Below are 20,414 nucleotides of genomic sequence, written 5' to 3' on the forward strand. Positions count from 1 at the left end.
CTCCACCGGTCAGTGGCCTCTGAGAATTGCGTGAGAAAGGGGACATAGCAAAAATTAAACTGGGTTATGTGTCTAGTTAAGGATTAAGCAGACATTACCGCTTGTATTTAGGTGCAATCAGCTGGTGAAAGCCTAATTAAGGGATGACAAGGCCTTTAACTGGGGAGCACAGATAGCACCGTTGCTCCCATGTACAATGTTGGTACCAGCCTTAGGCTTCTCACAGATGTATCACATTTAGTATTAAATCAAATAAAATGTTTTTCTTCCTTAAGAGAAAGTCTGTTAGAACGTGAAAACCATAATTATAGAGGAAATGGAAACAAATTGTAAGAGGCTATCGTTCAAAGATAGAGTCATTTGTATTTTATAGGAAGCAAAATAATAAGCATGACATTGCACCCCCTCACCTTATACGCATACATAGATCAGAAAGTTGAGACTTAATACATTTGGGATTCCAGGATTAGTGTCCTGCTAAAAGTATTGAAATAGAGCTTCATCTATATATATATAAACGTGAACATTTGTTTTTGGCAGGATTTGTGGCAAAGCATTGTTCCTTATACAATTTCACACCATTTCATCAATCTGCACCATTTCATCGATCTGCACCAAATTTTGCATAGTTGTCTATTAGGACCCTCCAGACACTACTGGTTATATGACATTTGGACACCCCACCCCTTTTCCCGGATTTCTGCAAAAGTCAAAATTTGTGGGCTAGTGGCAAAGCGTTGTTCCTTATACAATTCCACACAGTTTCACCAATCTGCACCAAATATTGCAAAGGTACCTGTTAGGACCCTCCGGACAATCAGGACATTACTAGCTGCATGACATTTGTACACCCCACCCGTTTCCGTGGCTTTCAGCACCTTCACACATAAGACAGTTGCCTGAAATTGGCGAAATATCAATGTGGTCGTTGAAGGACCTGTCCCGGCACGAGGAACAAAACTCAAGGTCCAGGCCCTAGGGTGCACGGTTTCCAAGACATTTGCACTGCAATACACCACAATGAACTGCACCACGCCAGGGTGAGGCGACATGTGGGGCGAGAGCAAAGAAGGTCCCAGTATGCAGTATCCCACAAAGGTCTGCTCCGGGTTATGTCAGCCAGCCACATGCGTCCATTCTCAGTGCAGTTTACTTCATGGTGCAAAGCACATCAAGCGATAAGCGAATCAGAACATCGACTTACAGGATCAGTGTTATCTTGTCTGTCTACAGAACTGTTCGGAGAACGGGTACTTCTGCTAGTATTTTCATATTTTTGTGCAGACCTGATCTGTACCACAAAGCAGAAGGTATACATTTCATGTGCACAAATGATGTCCACCTTCTGATTCTTGCTCTATATGAAATCCTCCCGTCCGACCCACCTTCTCAGGTAAAGGTTGCACTGCAAAGAAGGCATTCTTCATTAACAGGACTACAATGGACAGGTGTTTAAAAGAAGGGGATTTCCAATGAAATGGAAGCACGCTATCCCACAAAAATGTATTTCCATTTCCTCTACAAGTATGGTATGCATATTCTTGAGACTTTTCCTTTTTTAAGATTCAAGTAATAAGAAACTGTTTTTTATAGTACTTCATTCCATATTCCACCCACTTCCCAGCAGTTTAATAGCAGATGTTTTTACATCTACCCAACGACCCAATTTACTATGGTTCCAAGCTGCTTGTCCACAACCAAGCAAAGCTTACATTCCCGAAATCCTTGTCGAATAATCCCCTAAAAACATTTGTGAAATGTTTGGAAGACGTCAATGCACATTTTCTACTCTGGCCTGTCTGTCATAACACTAGATGGTTTTAAGACAACTAGCTAGTTGCCTTGAACATCAAGTTAATTAAATTAGACATTTTTCTAAAACATGGCAGAAGCACTGAAGTCTAGAGTCTCTTCTGTTCAGGGTTGGAAATCTAGGATTAGTCTAGGGTTAGTGGAACACTAACAATCGCATCCCAGCTTTACAGCAGACAAACAGACAACACCCTCAAACATACCATATGGAATGTGAAAAGCACAGAGGCTGTAGCCGCTACCACACAAGGTACCATAATATATTTTCCAAGACATGTGTTCCTATTTCTGTGTCCAGAAGTGCATATGAATCTGCAGCGGATAGAGAACATTCTTTCAACAGGATATTGTGCTTAAAGGTATATCTGCCTAATAAGTCTTATAAACAAGATCAAGTTTAGGAAGAAAGCACAAAGTATTCACCATATTTCAAAACTATAAGATATATTCTACACCTACAGAATGTCATGCATACTTTCTCTACAGTTCAAAGGTGCAATAAACCCCTTATTGTACTGGGCAAGAGGAAATATGTCTGTACAGCACGAACAGGGCTACAAACCAGATCTCCAACTTGCTTGGTCACTAATTAAAATTGATGGTCACAAGCAGTTCCAGCCATGTGCCAAAAGCAGGATATGATTTCTTGCCAGGTCTCTATTAATGAGGTGTTCATGGGGTTCTATAGCACTCTCATTGGACCTCATGTCACGGTGAGTGACGTGCGTGTGTGGCACTGTTGTTGGAGGTGGACGGACTGTCAGGCTTTAGCAGATGGTGAATGAGCTGTGCTAACAAATCCATTGAATGAGAAGAAAGATAGATATCAAATTACTATCTTGGGCAGTGACAAATTGCCTCACAGGATTGGATTTCCCATTGAGTTCTACAACACTTAGGTGGGATTGTTTGTACCAAATGCACTGGAATTGGGTCATTGCCTAATTCTATGAAAGAGGCAATTCTTGGTGCTTAAACCTAAGAAATAAAAGTGTGGCTGAAGTGCCCACACGTCACTTGCACTAATGAACATTGATACTGAGATTTAAGGGACAGCACTATCCAACAGGATAGTGACAGAGCTACTGAATGAAGATGAGGCTGATACAATGCCCCAAGGAATACCACATCCAACTTGTAGAGGTTCTTGTCATTAATGAAAGAATTTAAAGACAATATTGATCTGCATGTTGTAGCTCAATTGGATGCAAACAATAAACATGTGTTATTTTTGCCAGTCCATATTTAGAGGAGAGTCACAGTCACAGCCTGGCCTCTAGCAATACCAAGCACAGCAAAGCTCTGTCAGGAGTGAAATGAATCAGTCTTACCTCTCTGGGAATTAATCTCCCCTGAGATAATGACTGACGATGTATGACGATCTTTAAAATACAATACAAAGCTTTTCATTTTTGTGACCCATCCATATGAATGTCAACCCCCTTTCTTCTAGCGTTATGATCTCAGGAAAACTGTATATCTGCTGTGACACCAGAAGGGAATGCCCTTTCTCAATCCTCATTTGTATTCTCACTATGGACCAGCTCAATTGTTTGGTGCATATGAGTGTGTGGACTTGAGGTTCATCAATAACAGCATGGCAGGCTCTATATGTCCCTTGGTGTGTTCACGAGTTTGACTCATATCAGTGTTCAGAAGGGTGCTCCCGAAAATGCTTGTATCATTAGAAAAATAGTGATAAAATCAGCCTGGGGAAAAATGGTGAGGATCTTTGGGTACTAGGCAATTCTTGTTTCCATGGAACCACTTGAAAGATACAGTGAATGTAATCTAAAACATGATTTGATGGGCGGGCTGAGTCAGAAGTGGGGCCACAGAAATTCAGGACATATTTATGAGGCAGAAAAGTTAAGTTATGCTACCTACTCAGATGCAAGGTCAGAAAGCTAAAACATGTGTGGAATTCTCATTCAAGAAACTCATTTTGGCGAGGAAGATGATACACTACTAGAGAAAAGATGGTCAGTCTTTCATTAAATAAAACATTCATGCCCTGCACCTTCATCAGAGGGGTCTTGTATTCCAAACCCAATATAAATTCCTATTTGGAAAGGTTGGGCCTAAAGAGAATGCCGAGTTACTGGGTTCAATCTGTGCTCCTAATCAAGACATTTAACCTGTCTTTCAGAAAGTATGTAAGTCAGTCATTTCAGAGACCTTAACGCCCGCTTCTGATCCACTGCTAGATAGAAATCTGGCTGGAAGGATTATGAGCTATGCTTTCAGTGCCTTTGCATGAGTCAATCACTAATCTTAGTGTTGTAGATATTTTGAGGGTCGGGAATCCTTTGGGTAAAGAATACACTTACTACTTAAGTGCTCAGTGAACGTTCTTCTAACAAATAGATCACTTTCTGGTATCCATGTGGTTTTCCCTGCTACAATGGATGAAAAATTTGCATTTCTGATATTGCTTTATTATCCCCCAACCTCCTCCCTCAGGATGCTACAAAAACACTCCCTAATAGATGGAGGTTTCATTATAGTGTATGGCTTATTGACTTGATGAATAACTAATAGTTGAGTGCATTGTAATGACACGAGCAGTGACTCCAAAAATGGGCTCTTATGGGATTCCCTGCAGACTTATATCTAGGGCACACAAGATGGACACTCCATAAAGAACAAAAAAAGAGAGGTTCTGTGATGTGGCAGTGATAGAAAAAGTTCTGGAGGGCAACAATCGCATTGGACACAGAAAAAGTATTGGACCAGTTTAGTTGGTGTTTTTTTTTGGGTTGTGTCGGAATACTAGGGTGGATCTATCAGGTGGAATATTACTAGTGAGAGGCTTGTGTACTCATAAGCATGGTTCCCTCATGTTTCTTTTCAAATCAGTTGCAGAAGTAGACATGGGTCCCCACTGTAGCTGTTTTTTTTTAACATTGACCTTGAACTTATTTCTTGTGAAATTCTCAACAGGGTAGTTGACGAATACTTTGTTGATGGGAAACATTATATAATGACCATGTTTTGTGACAGTAAATTGATAATACAGATGTCTCTTTAGCTATGTGGTTGTAACTGATAAAGAACATTTTTAAATGATCTCATTGTAAGATCAATTGGTTTAAATCTGACTTATTACCACTTACATGAGCATTCATTGCACCTCATTTTAAGAACTTCGATGTGAAATGGATGCCAGATAACTTCAAATTCTTATGCATATTTTCCCCTCGTGATTGTGCTAAAGCAATACAAAGTAATATTGAATCATTATCCGATAGCACTACAACTGAATTTGATAGGTGTTGCTTAATAAAAGGTAGACCCTTGGGGCAAGGTAAATTGTACTAAAGTTAGTATTTTACCCAATTGAATGCAAATCTTTACGAAATCATCATTAAAGTTTCTGAAAGTGAAACAGAAGGAGGTAGACAGACTCCCTGTGATGTCATCTTGATGTAACAGGAAGATTTACTTTCTTGCAAAGTGTAAACAATGTTACCCACTACAATATGGTGGTTTTACCTTTCCTGAGTACATTTTCTTTCATAACGTCAACGCTTGCATGCAATAACATGGAGTAGAGTGTTTGCATCTGAGAGCCTTTTGTGGGAGGACCTTCAGTGGAGTGGAACGCCCTGAAGGTTAACATATTCTGCACTACATTTCTACCTCTGAGGGCAAATCTCTACTGATTATCAGCTATGCAACATTCACCAAGAAATACGTATGAAGCAAGCTTAAAACAAAGTCTTACAACTTTAAGGAAATATCAGTTTTGCACAACTCTGCCATTAAGATTACAAGGGATATACTGGGATAGCCTTGTAAGAGATATGAACACCTCTTAACTATATATCCCCTACATCACCAAAGAATGGAAAAACGGACAGGTGCTAGCACAATTCGGCAGCCGGAATGAACCAAAACCAACCAACCCTACCATCAACCTTATCAGTGACAAAGACACCGACCATCAAATAACTTCACCTCCCAACGCACACAACCGGAAAAGAACCAACAGCAACAGAAACCTAACCAACAACAGCAGTACAAACAACAACCGAAAGGAAAATCAAACAAACTACATTGCAGCCTTCTCAAAGTTAGATCCATGACACTCAATAAAAATCAGTGACCTTCTAAACGAAGGAGCCACAGACGTGCTCTTATTACAGAAACCTGGTTATCAGACAACTACAAAGCCATTGCAAATGAAGCCATAGGGGACAAATCTAAACTAATACACACCAAAAGAGAAATCTGAAGAGGAGGCGGATTCGCAATAGTACACAAAGAACACTTCCGAGCATCTCAACTCGCCTCAACCGATGAAGAAGACAGTAAATCCCTCCTCATCAAGATAGAACTCAACAACCAAACCAATATTGTATTCCCACAGATCTACAGACCATCTTACAACCGCAACTTTGCAACAAAATTAGAGGACGCAGCCACGATTTTATCAACCTATCAACCTAACACAACAACTGAGTCATACTGGGAGAATTCAACTTATGGTTCGAAAAAGAAAACAAATTCACAGCAAATTCACTCTTTGCATTTGTGGAAACTTTGCATTTCAAGCAAATACTAAATGGTTCCACCCACAATGCCAGACTCACCCTGAATGCATGGAGAAACCACCATTTCATAACATTCTACATCACATCCTGTTAGGCAGAATCATATGCAGTACCCTTTGGGAACACCACACACAATGAAGACTACAAGTACAAATTCACCTTTGGTACAAGCGTGTACTAGACAGTAAAGTGGTAGCGATGGCTGTGCAGCCAGGTGTATCTCAAGAGAAAGGTGAGCAGTATCAGAAGTTACACTAAGGACAGCAATTGCTATGGTTCAAACAAGCACTGACTCAAGGTTTCTGAGTAAAAGAATATACATTTATTTACACATTAGTTTGTAAAACAGTTCACTAAGGAAAGCAGCAGAAAAATCACAATCTTAATATACTACACAACACCCAATCAATTCTGGACAAGTTAAGCTCAAAAGGAAGTGTGAGCAAAATGGCACTCCAGCAATTTAAAAAGGGAGGGAAAGACAAGGTTATACAAAATTAAGCAGCACCAACAAGTAAGTAGGCAGGGCAATCTAGAAAAGGCTTACTACAGTGAGGATTCAAATCAATAGGCCTGCGTCAATGTTAATGGTTCAGAGTCTTTGCAGAAGGATCACACAGTTCAGAGTAGTTTGCGGTTAAATCTTTGCCGAGAGTTCGAAATGAAGTTGGTCGGTAGAAAAGTAACTTAAAAGAGTAGAGAAGGACAAGCCCTCGGATTGGCAAAAGATTTCAAACACTTTCACCGCGGTCGGACGGAACGAACAACCGGGTTTGAACAGTACCTTAGAAGAAGAAGAATGCTGTAGCTGAGGCAGAAGTTTCTGGCAGATCCTGCAGGCTCACGGTTCCCGAAGCGACTGTTGGATTGACATGAAGGAGGAAGACTGGAGGGTCCTGCATTGCCCAGGGAAGAAACCAGCAGCAGAGCAAAGCAACAAATAAAAGGTGCGCTCCTTAAAACCCAAACAGGGTCCGGTCCTCCTGGCTATCCGGTTCACTGCAACGGTGCACAGCAAATTCAACCAGGTTAGGGAGGCCTTGCTTGGTGTTTGGCAAACTGGTTGGTCCCACCAGCTGAAGGGAAGAAGATTCCTTGTAGATCTTCACTGTCATTGAAGTTTAGGAGATTCAGACCCGCAGCAGGTCTTCACTGAGAGGTTAGGTAGTTGCAGCAGTCCTCTTCCTTCAGCTTCTCTTTGGTTCTCTCGATCCAGTGGCAACTCTGCCTTCCAAGTCCCGGAGACCTGCTTTTTATGCAGTTTTCCCCCATTCACACAGCCTGGCTGTCAATCACACAGCAGGGTGGCTGTCCTGGCAGGACAGTCACCTAGCCAATCAAACAAGAGTGCCACTTTGGTCTCCAAGTAGACCCTGTGCAGGGGGCCTAAAACCCCTCCCTCACATCCTGTCTACCTAGACTCTCAGGCGCCTAAGGAGGGCTTCTGTGCAGAAGCCCGCCAAAGGACGGCGAACAAAGGAACCAAACCTGGTTTGGCGCGCAGAGTAAAACACGAGAAAGAGCTTTACAAAAAGAAATGGTGAATAAACCCAGCCGGAACCAAATAAAAGTAAATGGGGTCCAGCGGATTAAAGTTTGAGGCTACTAACATAGCATAAAACAGTACCAAGGCTATTTTCATAGACCGCGGTAGGAAAAATATGGTAGATACCACTGCCACCAGCCAAATCTTAAAGAAAGGGGAACGAAATGACACACAGTAAAAAGATGATTACTATGGAGTAGGTGAGGCTCCACAATCTAGGAACACAAAAAAGGTTAAACACACAGCAAAACACATGTAAGAGTGGGAAAAATGGCTCACACTCTTACCAGGTGAATAAAAGAAATCCTAGAAATCCAGCAAAGCTGCTGAGGGACTCAGTAGGTAAGTGAAATTAGCCATTCTGGAGAATTCTCCCTAACACATCCCGAACCCTCCTACTGGCTGGAAAGGAAATACTCATGCCAGCAAGAAAAGAAACTGGAAGAACCTAGATCTAGAAGCCATAACAAACCTTCTAGACTCGACCTTCGCAAACAGAATAGAACCAACCGAAACAACCATAGACACAGCAGAAAACACACTCAACAGGTAGATCACCAAGGCCCTAGACCAGCTGGCAACAGCAAAAACATTCAAAACATCACCAAAAGAACTGGCAGCAAAATAGTTCACAGAAGAACTGAAAGAACTAAAAAAAATATGCAAAATGGAAAACAAATGGGTAGAACAATACAACACAAGACAAAATAAAATCCCATAGACAGCTCAAAATATAAAAACAACAGTCCTCAAAGCAAGAAAATGCTACTACGCCACAAGAATAGAATCAGGAAACATTCCACAGAAAGAACTCTTCAAAATCATAAAGAGATAACAAAACCCTCATCCTGCAAGAATTCCACCATCCCGTTACAATCCCTTTGTGACACCATCACCAACCACCTGAGATCAAAAATAGAGACAATCCAGGAGACGATCAACACAGCCCAGACAAATACAACCACAACTGTCGGACCACAGACACCAGGGGAAATGTGGACTATAGAAAAAATCACCTGCCTGTAACAAATCACAGACAAAACCTTTGCCATGCTGATCAAGGACACCAACCTTTCAGGATCCCCAAGTGACCCCTGCCCCCCTGACATCTTCAAAGGAATCCTCAGTCACAGAACCCCAGCAACTCACTTCCGGAACCTAATGAATCTATCACTCAACAGAGGAATAGTGCATTCCACCTTCAAATCAGCATATACCAAATCACTGATAAAAAAGTAATCAGAAAGCGCAGAAGACCAGAGCAACTACCAACTGATATCCAATCTGCCCTACCTGGCAAAGATCCTGGAGAACCATGCATACAAGATCCTACTTAAATACGACAAAATAAACAGGATACTCGACCGGTCACAAGTTAGCTCCATACCAATGATATGAACAGAATCAGCACTCCTATCAATATGGGATGACCTCAAAATAAATGCAGACGATGACGCCCAATCAACCCTCATACTACGGGACATATCAGCAGCATTTGACACAATCAGTCACGCAACACTAATAAAAGATTGATGGACTGTGGCACACAGGAAACCACACTAAAGTGGCTTACCTCATTCCTAACAAACCAAACCGAAAAGTCCTACCTACCACCGTTGACCTCAAACACCAGAAATATATCCTGCGGAATCCCACAGGGATCCAGCCTCTATCCTCTACTTTTCAACATGTACATGTGCCCACTGATGTAAATCATTCGCACCCACCGGCTTACCACCTACAACTACACAGATGACACACAACTGATTGTGAAAACAAACAGAACCCAGGAACACAACAACTTCCTCACAGACATCTACAATTGGATAACAACGAGCAACCTTAAACTGAAATGGCAAAAACTGAAATAATGATCTCAGCCGCAGGACTCGATGGAGGAAACTCACAACTGGACTGGCCGGCCGGCATGGGAATGCAACCAGAGACTACTGGACAACTGACTATCCCTGGAACTGCAAATCAATGCAATCACCAAAAAATGCTTCTTCCTCCTACGACCTCTAAGGGGATTATTCCCCTATCTCTCCATCCCTCACAGAACCCTCACAATCATAACCCTGATCCACACAAGAATTGACTACTCAAACAGCCTCTACCTAGGAATGCCAGAAAGGCTCACCAAGAAACCCCAAAGGTTGCAAAATACAGTAGCCAGGATCCTATTAAGACCAAACAGAGGAGACCACATCACACCAGCACTATGATGGTTACGCATCAAATTGAAAGCATCGCCTACAAAGCCTTGCACAGACAAGGAGATGAATTCTTCCAAGACAAGATTAGCCGGGTCCGCCCAATAAGGGACCTAAGATTCTACAGATCACCAACTATGTCCATGTTTCTTTCTGTGATTAAGGGTTGACTTTCCTCAGGAGAAAAAGATGGTACCAAGCCGTTTTTTTGTCTTGCTTGCTATGTTAGAGAGGTGTCTGTCGATGTCGTACCCAAGAGATCTGGCGCTGGCGGACAGCTCAGGTGTGAAGTTCTCTAGGTTCATAGCAGAGAGCCAAGTCTGGATATCAGAGTGTTCAGTGTCTGTCAGCAGTGGGAATTCGGTCTTGGAGGGGTTAAGCGTCGGGTAAGCAGGACTTGCTCAATGTGAAGCAGGCATTGAGCCTGTGTATGTCTTCTTGGGAGGATATCTTGAGATAGAGTTACGTGTAATCTGCGTATTGGTGTACATGGATGCAATGTTGAGGTCAGGAGGGTTAGAAGGGGTTCCATGTAAAGGCTGAAGACCACAGGGAAGAGGATGGATCCGTGCCAGACTTCACAGGTGATGGACATAGTTGAAAATCTGGATGAATCCATTTGGAAGAACTGATGGTGGTTTCAAGTTCCTATTTGCAAAATGTTACTAAAGATTTTGGAGGGGTATCTTAACATTATGAGTGTCCAAAGTGATCACAGTTTGATCACAAAAGTATGATTAAACCAACTACCACAAATTGTGTGTGTGTAGATGGCTGAGATAATCTAAATTACAACATACTATTCACGTATGTCCTCAAAAATACTCAAACACTAACAATATCAAAAATGGAAAGGATGATTTTAAGTGCTAAATATTAAACACCCTGATTCACTGTCTACCTCTTTGCTCCATTTCTCTGACTTCCCTGATCTTACAATCCTCTCAGTTTTACTGACACTCTCCATCCCCTCTTCTGTTCTGATACTCTTCCTACTCACTCTCTGCTCTGTCCCTGCAATGGCCACTCTCTCTCTTTTTTACTTTCACCAGTCTACTCTCTACTCTAAATTCTCTCCTTTACTTGTCTCTGCCATCTCTACTCTTCTCTCTCCACTCTCCTCTCCACTCTCTTCCCCCTCCACAATACTCTCCTCTTTTCTCTCTCCTCCCTCCACTCCATTCTTTGATACACTTCTTTCACTCTCTCAAGCACTCTCCTTGCTCACATTGACTTATCCTACTACACTACACACATTCCCACAACTACAACTACAACTCATTCACAGCCACAGTCTTCCCTTCCAATCAGGTTCCACTCTCTCACACATCCAAAACCTCACCTGAAACAGACTACACAATCATATTCAAATCGCTCCGCTCTGCCATCCGCCCTCTGCCTGTTCTCCCAGTCCACCTCTGCTCCACCTGACCTCACCCTAACTCCCTTAGCCATGTTTGATTATTGAGAAGGTTTTATACCCCTCCCTTCTATTGTCTTATTTGTCTTTCCCTCCACATTGGTTCCCTTGATCACTTGTTTTCTTGGTCCAATCTGCCTCTCTGGTTTCCCCAGGTTTCAGGTCACTGCAGTGGGAAAGTTTAAAGTCCCTTAGTAGCTGTGCTCCCTTTTGTGAGTAGTGTTAAATGCAGTTTCTTTGATGTAGGCTATGGATGTCTGCTGCCAAGATGGAGATGCACTAAGCCTGTGATAACCCGCAAACTGCTATGCTGCACTGGCGTAGAGGACCTTCTTTTTTCGGCAGAGCGGGTAGCAGTTTTTGATAGAATGGGGCATGTCCCCTCCTCATATCGCCTTCTGGAACAGGCAGTACTGTATAGACAAAAACAGAGCCCTAGCCAACATCTGGTACATCAGGCATTGGGTAATAGATAGTGTTACATGGTGCATACAGCATGACACAAAGATGGGGCGAGGGGCAGAGACTGGGGCCCTCCCAACTCCGACACCACACCTCTGGGGAATGGCTCTGGTGAAGTAAAGACCACGGAATGCCTCCTGCCCGAGGCTGAGAGGGCTCCATATCCCTATGATGGGGTCATTCTTGTAAGAAGAAATAGCCTGACATTTCCTTTCTACCACTTTCATTATACGACCGTAGCTATGCATCTTCAGGCTTCATACTGTACCTTTCATTCATAATGCCCATGTACATCAAGATGCAAGAAAAAGGACAAGCTGTAGACACAGTAAGGACCACTACACACTTTCACGGTTCACTCTCATCAGCAAAAACATACAAACTATTCAACTAGGTCACTTGTTAGACATGAGTACATTTGTAATACACAGTTTGCTCTAGGCACATGTGCAAAAACACACAGTACTTCAGCATGGTATTTCAAGCATATGTGTTCTTCTAACCTCTAGAGCCCCTAACCGGCATTCATTTGTTATAAGAGCAATACAATAGGAATATGGTTTCAGCTCTTGATTATTCTCCTTCCCTTGCTTATCATTGGATGGGTTGTTAGATTATGACCCCTTTTGCACTAAAGGGACACTCCCCTTCAAGGTTTTGAATCTGGCTATTCCATTAATCTTTCGGTACCTAAAAGATTAAGGAAGTAATGCCCTTCGTGTCCAGTCTGACACCTTGCCAATTAGCCTGTAGGAGGGGTCCTAATTAGCTGTTCACCTATATATACTCACCCCCCCAATAATTTCTGTAATCTTGGCATTTTAGAAGGGCCGTCTGCCCATGGCTCGCCAGCCCCCTTTGTGCAGCTGGATATGTCTCACCCCGTCTCTACCAGGAAACTGCTCCAGAGTCGAACCACAGCCTTCAAAGAATTCTCTCGGCAGCTCCATCTCCCAGCTACACCGATCGGCAGCCCAGCACGCGATCCTTGCCAAATCTCCAGGCACTCAGCACAGCCCTCTCTCTCTATAAAGTCCTCTTACCCCCTTTCACTGCCTCTATTTCAAACCCTCATTGAACACCTCCTCCTCTATATGATTATGTATATTTTCTTTAATATTTCCCAGCCTCTTTCGTGATGTCATTTGTCACTACCCCCCGTATCAGCTCATGTAATTCTCCGGCCCTTGGCTTTGGTGAACCTTGGACAGTATTCTGCCTAGCACAACATCCTGAAATAAATGAAACTACAATTGTAAAATGTTAGAGGTGACCAGAATATGAAACAACTGGTCATTTCATAGTTATTTTTTAGAAAGTCTCACTCAGTAGTGAGCTTATAGGGAACTAAAAAGAATTATGGCCCTGTTTCAATGATATATATTGTGAAGTTGGCCCATTGCAGAAGTTGGAATGGACAGTTCTAGAGATATTTCTGGAGATATTATCCCCTTAGCTAGCTGGTATACAGTACTTTGATTTGCTTCTTCAATTATACAACACACCCATGTCACGTCTCCACCTTACTTGGGTCTCCGACTGTGCCTTACACATCACTCCAACTGCTTTCCCGTGATTCTTTCTGGGCTCTTGAGCCTTTTTCTCCTCTTTAATTTACACCATGATATTTGAATTAACGTGTTAAATACTGTATTTGCAACATTACTTACGGTATGTTCTCCATTTCTACATTCTCTAATGCTAGTGAATGCTAACTGAAGGCTGGGACTTTCTGTAATGCAACCATTATTCTATCGGTTTTAATCTCATATTGTAACTACCCCCTTTATAGCAGCAGAGTCAGAGACAGCTCTGTTGTCTTGCAAAAAAATCAACAAGCTTATGTGTTCAATCTACTGGTAGACCTTTATAGGTCATGCCCTCGTGACATAAGCAAAACTATCCAAGATTCTTTAGTGAGGACTCCTCTCTGCACTGTCCAGTTCACTAAGATGGGCAGATGAGTCTGCTGTCCATGCAGAAGTCTCTTTTCTATACATTACCTGAGCAGGTCCTTCTGGAAAGGTCCTGCGGAATGAAGCAAAGCTTAACCATGTTTCTGTTCTTCATGTCGCAATCATGTTCCAAAGTACCATTCTGAAGTCAGCAGTCCAAGCCGTTCTACATCACATGACCCCAGAGGAGTCACTTGCACAAAGCTCTTTTCAATAACTCTTAAGTTCCAATTGCATAATATTAATGAGCACAAGTGAAATGTGTAGCCACAGAGAATTACAATATATTATGATATATGCAACAAAATTGCTCCGTACGATACAGTCCATGTTTATTAACTAAAGGAAAAAACGTCAGTGTGACATAGGCACAGAAATATAATACAAACTAAGAACAAAAATAATCATTTGAAAAGAATAAACCCTTCATGAAAGCAAATCTTCTCCTACATGGGTGTAGATGCATTTCTCAGATACATGGGGTTGGACTCCAGACTTCGTTAGGGCATGCTTGGTGTAATAATGTACTATGGTGAGGATTATTTGTCTTTTCATTGCTTTAGTAAAGGATTTTGGTTGTAATTATGGAGGAGTAGAACATTAATTGTGCTGAAGGAGTTATTCAGAAGGAAGGATTCTGCGTCTCAAGCAAAAATGTAAATCACAGTCTTTTATCAATAAATGCAATAATTAGAAAATATCGTTGTATTGATATTTTGACTAAGTTAATTAGGCAGAATCCATGTCCTGTAACCCAAGGTTGAACACCAACTCTTGATGAAAATGAATTGAGCAAACATTTGGTGACTATTTCGGATTCTCCTGTGTCGCATTCTATTGCATCTTTACGAGTAGCCGGGTCCCGCTTTTAGCCTGGTTGGGCTTCAATAGTAATGGAGAAATCCCAAGTGGCCTCTTGAGCTTGCTTTGCCTTGGGTCTCATGCTGCTCCTGAGGCCCAAAAAAACTAAAACATGTCCGGAGGTTGCTTATGATCCCATAGAAACACTTGTGTACAGGCGCGTCACAAATGACTTATCATATCATGTCATTCAGTGGGGACATGGCCAGGGATTTTGTGTGAACTGCTCCCTTTGGAGGCAGGATCAAGACTGATTTGTACATGGTTGAACCCCTTTTATATTGACTTCTAAGGTCTAATAAATAATGGGCACAACTGATCCCCAAAGCAATTAGCACTGTTTATTAAGCATTAACACAACATGTTCCCGCCATCAGCTGCTATTTTGTTTTGGAAACAACTCTGCAAAGGGAATTCTAAGTTTTGCTGACAATTATTTCATACACAACTTCAAAGCTGCGTATAAAATACAACAATGACTGACACCTGTGTACAGAAACATGCATGAAACTGGGTACCCCCTCCAAACCACTGCAGCCCTTTCAAAGCCTTTGGGGAAGGGCTATTGACTGCTTTATTTTGCATTATTGTTAACGGGGTGCCGGATCAGGATGTAAGAAAAAGTTCGTTTGAAAGTTGGGAAGTGGAGGGACTGTAACAATGGGGTATCAGGAGCTCCCCCCCACCCCTCCAATCAACATGGCAATAATAAAGGCGTAAGATATCTAGGGCGTTGGAATGTCATATATCCAATATACAGAAACATTTTAAGAGTAGCACTCATCAAACCTTTCCTTTGAGTATCCTTTTATGCGTAGCTCCATTTTTCATATAGAAAAGTTACATTCGGCCAATTTTATGCAGTTCTTGGACATTTCAGGGTAGAAGGAATTGCTCGATTTTGTAAACAGTTGGACATGAAAGCCTACTGTGCCATTGCCATGACATTTGAGGTGCACGCTTTCTAAACAGTAAAAGTTGCTAATGGCTTGTTTGGGTCATCATTGAGGGCAGCATGATCGGCAACGTGTTATCTGCTTTATCCAACATAACTCAATCACAAATACAACTCTTGACTGTTCTTATTGGTAAATGCGTTTTGACATTCATAGTAGAAATCATCAGCCCTGTGTTCCATTGAGCGCAACAAGTAACATTTACAAAATGTGTTCCTAGGTTCCTAAATTTATTAATTCCACACTGCCACCCCAGGAGCGTATTACTGCACAAGAGATCGATAACTACTTCCGTCAGGAGCTAATCTACAAGCGGAACGAGCGAATGGGCAACCGGGTGATGAAGCTCCTGGAGGACCACCCTGAGAAAAGCTTCTTCTTCGCATTTGGTGCCGGTGAGTATTGCCGGCTGTTTCTCACTGCATCTGCATATTGCTACTCGAAAGCAGTTTTTCAGAATTTTAGGTCTGCAAACTGATTGCACAATTATGGGCAAGTGTCACCGGAATACTTTTCTGTGTGAATTCTGTCTTCCATCCACCCCTTGAGCAATTCAAGTGATTTTCGCTAATCATTAACAGAAAGAGGGACTGGACAGGATGAAAAGGAGGAAAGATACATGGAGGCACATACGGATACTATGTACTTATGTATTGGTGTTTTATAACACACCGCATGCAGCTACATCTGTTGCAGGGCACCTTGGATACAAGTAAGTTTAGGGAGATGGTGACAGAAGGGGATGAGAGGGTGTGAATAAAGGAAAGAACCAAGCTAACATTCACAACAACCGTAGCCTAATAGTAGTCTATTTTCTTTAATATTTTGATGACGCCTTAACTCTGCAGGTAAGGAGTTCTATATCTTGGGGCTAAAACCTGAATGATTGTCAGCCAAAATATTAATATGTGGTCTTCCATGGGTATTGTTTGCTTTGTTTGCTGATCTATGGAAAGAGAGCAGTGTTTATGTTGTTTTGTAAGGTATTAAAGTACTGTGTTCCAGAAGGCTCAGTGTTCAGGAAAATGTGATTGTTTATGCGTTGGTTTTAATACTTTTTTAGGTAGGGCTGAATGCATAATTTGTAACAGTAGTCTAACCATGAGAACAATGAAGATCCGCTCAGTTCTGTATTGCGATTAATCTTATAAAAGAACACTTTTTTGAGGCAGTTAAGGTATAAGTGAGCATTCATTATGGTCATATTGCCTTGGTGTTAATGATATTGAAGAGTCAAACAAGACACACAACTTTTCTGCATTATTCATGGGTGTTCGTGAGGATTGCAAGAAGTCAGGCGAGTTAACAGGCAGATTATTACATTTAATAAACCTAAATAGTAACGTTTCCTTTTGTGTATGTCATTGAGGAAAAGGCTCCCTACCGACATTCATTTTTAAGGATTTTAGAGAAGCAAACCTCTGTGTCCTTGAAAAGGTTGTGATCAAAATCTGTATGGACAATTATTTGAATGTTGTCTGCATGTAGTTGAAGGGTCAAGCTGAAGCTGCCAATAAGTGATGGTGAGGCTGTCCATGTGTGGAGGTCCAGTGCCGATCCCTTTGGCACTTCACAGTTGCTAGGCATACTAGCGAAACACTTAGACTTACCAAGTAGCTCACCTACTATTGGGGTACAGAGATTTATGAGATAATCAGGGGATCTATGGAAATGAAAGGCAAATGTTTGGTTGACTGTCACTTAATTAAGTTACCTGAAAAAACCCAATTGCAACAGAGACGTACCTGACTCATTTAAAATCCCCAGGCATGAGGAGGTTGATTACGGCGATGTGTGTGAATGTTTTAAACTATAAGGTTTCTCATAATGTGGCAATAGTGCTTACATAGTTTTACCATTTTGTTTTGTGATTGAAAGGCCTAATAAAAACAATTCTTTCATTGAAATTGCATTCAACATGGATATCCGCTTTTTCCTCACAGGGAATATTTGCAATTATGAGGACATATTAAGGAATCCAGTTTTTGGAGATTTCCATTCTATGGCTTGCTATATTCTTTGGGGAAAAACTGCACATAGTTTGTTATATTTTTCAATGGCACCATATTTAAACATGGCTGTGAGCAAAGGGTCCAATCTGATCAGGTATCCTTTTCATTTTGAAAGTGAACAAGAGGCAGAGATCTCCAATGCATGAATGTATAAATGATCTTTCTCTTGGTCTGCCAGGAAGGCCTTTCTCCTTTTACTTTGTTTTAGGCCTCCTTCTGGTACTTTTACATCAAGAAAGTTCTTGTTTAAATACACTTCATTCACAAAATGTCATCAGCATTAATAAGTGGTACTGTAATGTATTGAATTCTTGATAAATACAGTTCTAGCATTTTCATCAGCTTCCAAGAAGCCAGTTTTATCTTTGAAAATGTATAATTTGCACGTGCACACCTAATTTGATCTTTCACCTGCTATACAAATTAGCACAAGAGTCTAACATGCAATGTGAGCTAGATTTACATGGCAGTGATAGAGGCAAAGGTCTGAAAACAAAGAGCCTAAAGTCCAAAGATGCTTGTTTCCGCTAATCTGTGCAATGCTGCGTCAGCCAATTAGAAAAAGGTAAATTGAATCTCTGGTCTTTACTATAACAATCCAAATGCTACCTCAGTTATTACCCACTGGTGCAGCCATTCAGAAAAAAGGACAGAATGTGGACAGGGAGGGGCTGTGGCATGATAAAAACCGCAGGTATTTAGGGTGTAGTATGGGTGAAAGGAGGTGAAGACTTGTGGAGCAGGGGGTCGGTGGGAAAATAAGGTGGCCACACAGAGAAGAAGGAAAGAGGAGGTTGCAGTGGTGGCATATAGGATACGGGAAGGCGGAGCAGGTCGTTTCACAGAGAAGAAGGAGACGGAGGTGGAGGAAAGATGGAGTACGAGGAGAGAATAAAGGGAGGTTGGGTGGGTAGAAGAGAATAAGATCAGGTGTTGGGAGGAGATCAGGACAAGAAGGAAAGTAAAGGAAGAAGAGTGCAAAGGAGGAAGAAAGCATACAGAAGAAACCGATGTTGAAAGGAAACAAAGATGGGGAGCTCTAAGAGAAAGAAATGAGGTAGGAAGGAAATTCCAAACTAAGTTTGAAGGAGGGTATGGATTTAGAGAAGAGATTGGAAGGAAACACCAAAAAGGGGCAGGAGGGGAACTGAGACATTGGAGAGAGGAAGTAGACATCAGGTTGAAGAGAGGAAGGATGTGGAGGAGGTGTCAGGGTGAGGCTTGGAGCCCCTCCGAAGGAGAGTTTGTGAAAAATCAGAAAAAGGCTCACATTGCTGCTCCAGGACGATCTTGGAAAGGGTGAAGGTGTGGGCATGTGGTGGAGTGTTGAGGAGGTGTTTGAGGGGAGGCATTCTGTACAGGTGGGGATATGATGTGCAGGATAGATTCCCCTAAGTATGAGATGGTGGCATCAGGGGAAATTGCCAGGATCCTCAAACAGAGGGGTGGCAAGAGAATACAAGCCAATGTTCTAGATTCACCCAGGCCCCTGGCTTCTTTGTGAAGTCACATGATATATAACACTGATAATATATAATTGTAATAGAAAGATGCTAGCAAAAACAAATGTGAATCACTTCTTCAGAAAAAAGAAAGGGACACAGTGAGTTACAAAAGGATTAAAACAGCAGACATACTATATATGTTACTTACAGATCTCAACAAAAGTCACACACAAACAACTTGCTAAGCTACCAATCGATTTGAGGTCGATTCCTGGATAGGCAGTCACACTGGGCAGCCAATCTTTGTTCAAGCAGCGTCCAGGCAGTGGCAGATTCTTCAGACAAGCAGCAGGGATGTGTCTGTCTCTCTTCTCGATGGGGCCAGCTAGGCTATTAGATGCATGCCTCCATAGGCGTGTGTGCATCTGCTGCTTGTGAAGGAAAGTCTGCTGACTGTTCTCCCTGGCCACGGAAAAAGCAAGGGATGCATGGTAAGGATCTGTTCGATTCATCAGCTTCTGCTTACCCTATATGACATCTAAATAACTAAGGACTGGGTTGCCAGGCTCTTAAACCCTCCGCTCTCTTGGGGGTGGAAGAACAGAGAGAGGTCCAGGCATTATGAAGAGGGGGCCATGGTTTCATCTGCCGCCACCCTAGAGACACACGTATTTGCGGGGTTAGTTAGTTTTTGGAACTGTGAGGCCTGTATCTTCCATACAACCTTAGAGAACTTAAATGCCAAATCATTCACGTTGGATAAGTAGCGCACTGCAAACCCTTTGCGCCGACGAACACTCGACTTGTTTTCTTCACAAGAAAGTCCCACATACACAACTTCAATGTGTTGAAGGCTTCTTTTGGATTATCATGTAAACCTGGACATAATCTCTGCTTTCCTGCTAGCCATACAAGCTCTGTAGAAGGGATATGTACGGAATCCCAGTCAGGAAATCAATAACAGACTATTATAAAGGAGAGAGTGCAAGATGGCCTTCATGTTTGCTTCTTACCTATGATGGCCTACTGCCAGCTTCTAGAGCTTACACTTTCCTGACCTTTTGAGTGGTAGCTCGCATATGGGATTTGGGCAGGTTTTCAGTCCTGTTTATGAATGAATCAGGGGCTCATTTTTCAAGACATTGCCATATCAGTTCTGAAATAGAGAACTGTACT

The 20,414-nt window shown here is 42.0% G+C and overlaps 1 protein-coding gene across 2 annotated transcripts in view; it reads left to right on the plus strand.

Moving 5' to 3' along the window:
* Window positions 1–20,414, plus strand: part of LOC138510595 (metalloprotease TIKI1-like) — a 367,802-nt gene that overhangs the window by 251,024 nt on the left and 96,364 nt on the right. Inside the window, exon 4 of one of the 2 annotated variants that reach the window (XM_069626362.1) lies at window positions 16,038–16,176. In XM_069626362.1, coding sequence (XP_069482463.1) covers window positions 16,038–16,176 — 139 coding nt within the window. Of the gene's footprint in view, window positions 1–16,001; window positions 16,177–20,414 lie in introns of both variants that reach the window. The other variant, XM_069626361.1, reaches the window with a different exon arrangement.

Source organism: Ambystoma mexicanum, chromosome 6p (genome assembly GCF_040938575.1).
Source record: "Ambystoma mexicanum isolate Mex_15411 chromosome 6p, UKY_AmexF1_1, whole genome shotgun sequence".
Lineage (NCBI taxonomy): Eukaryota > Metazoa > Chordata > Amphibia > Caudata > Ambystomatidae > Ambystoma > Ambystoma mexicanum.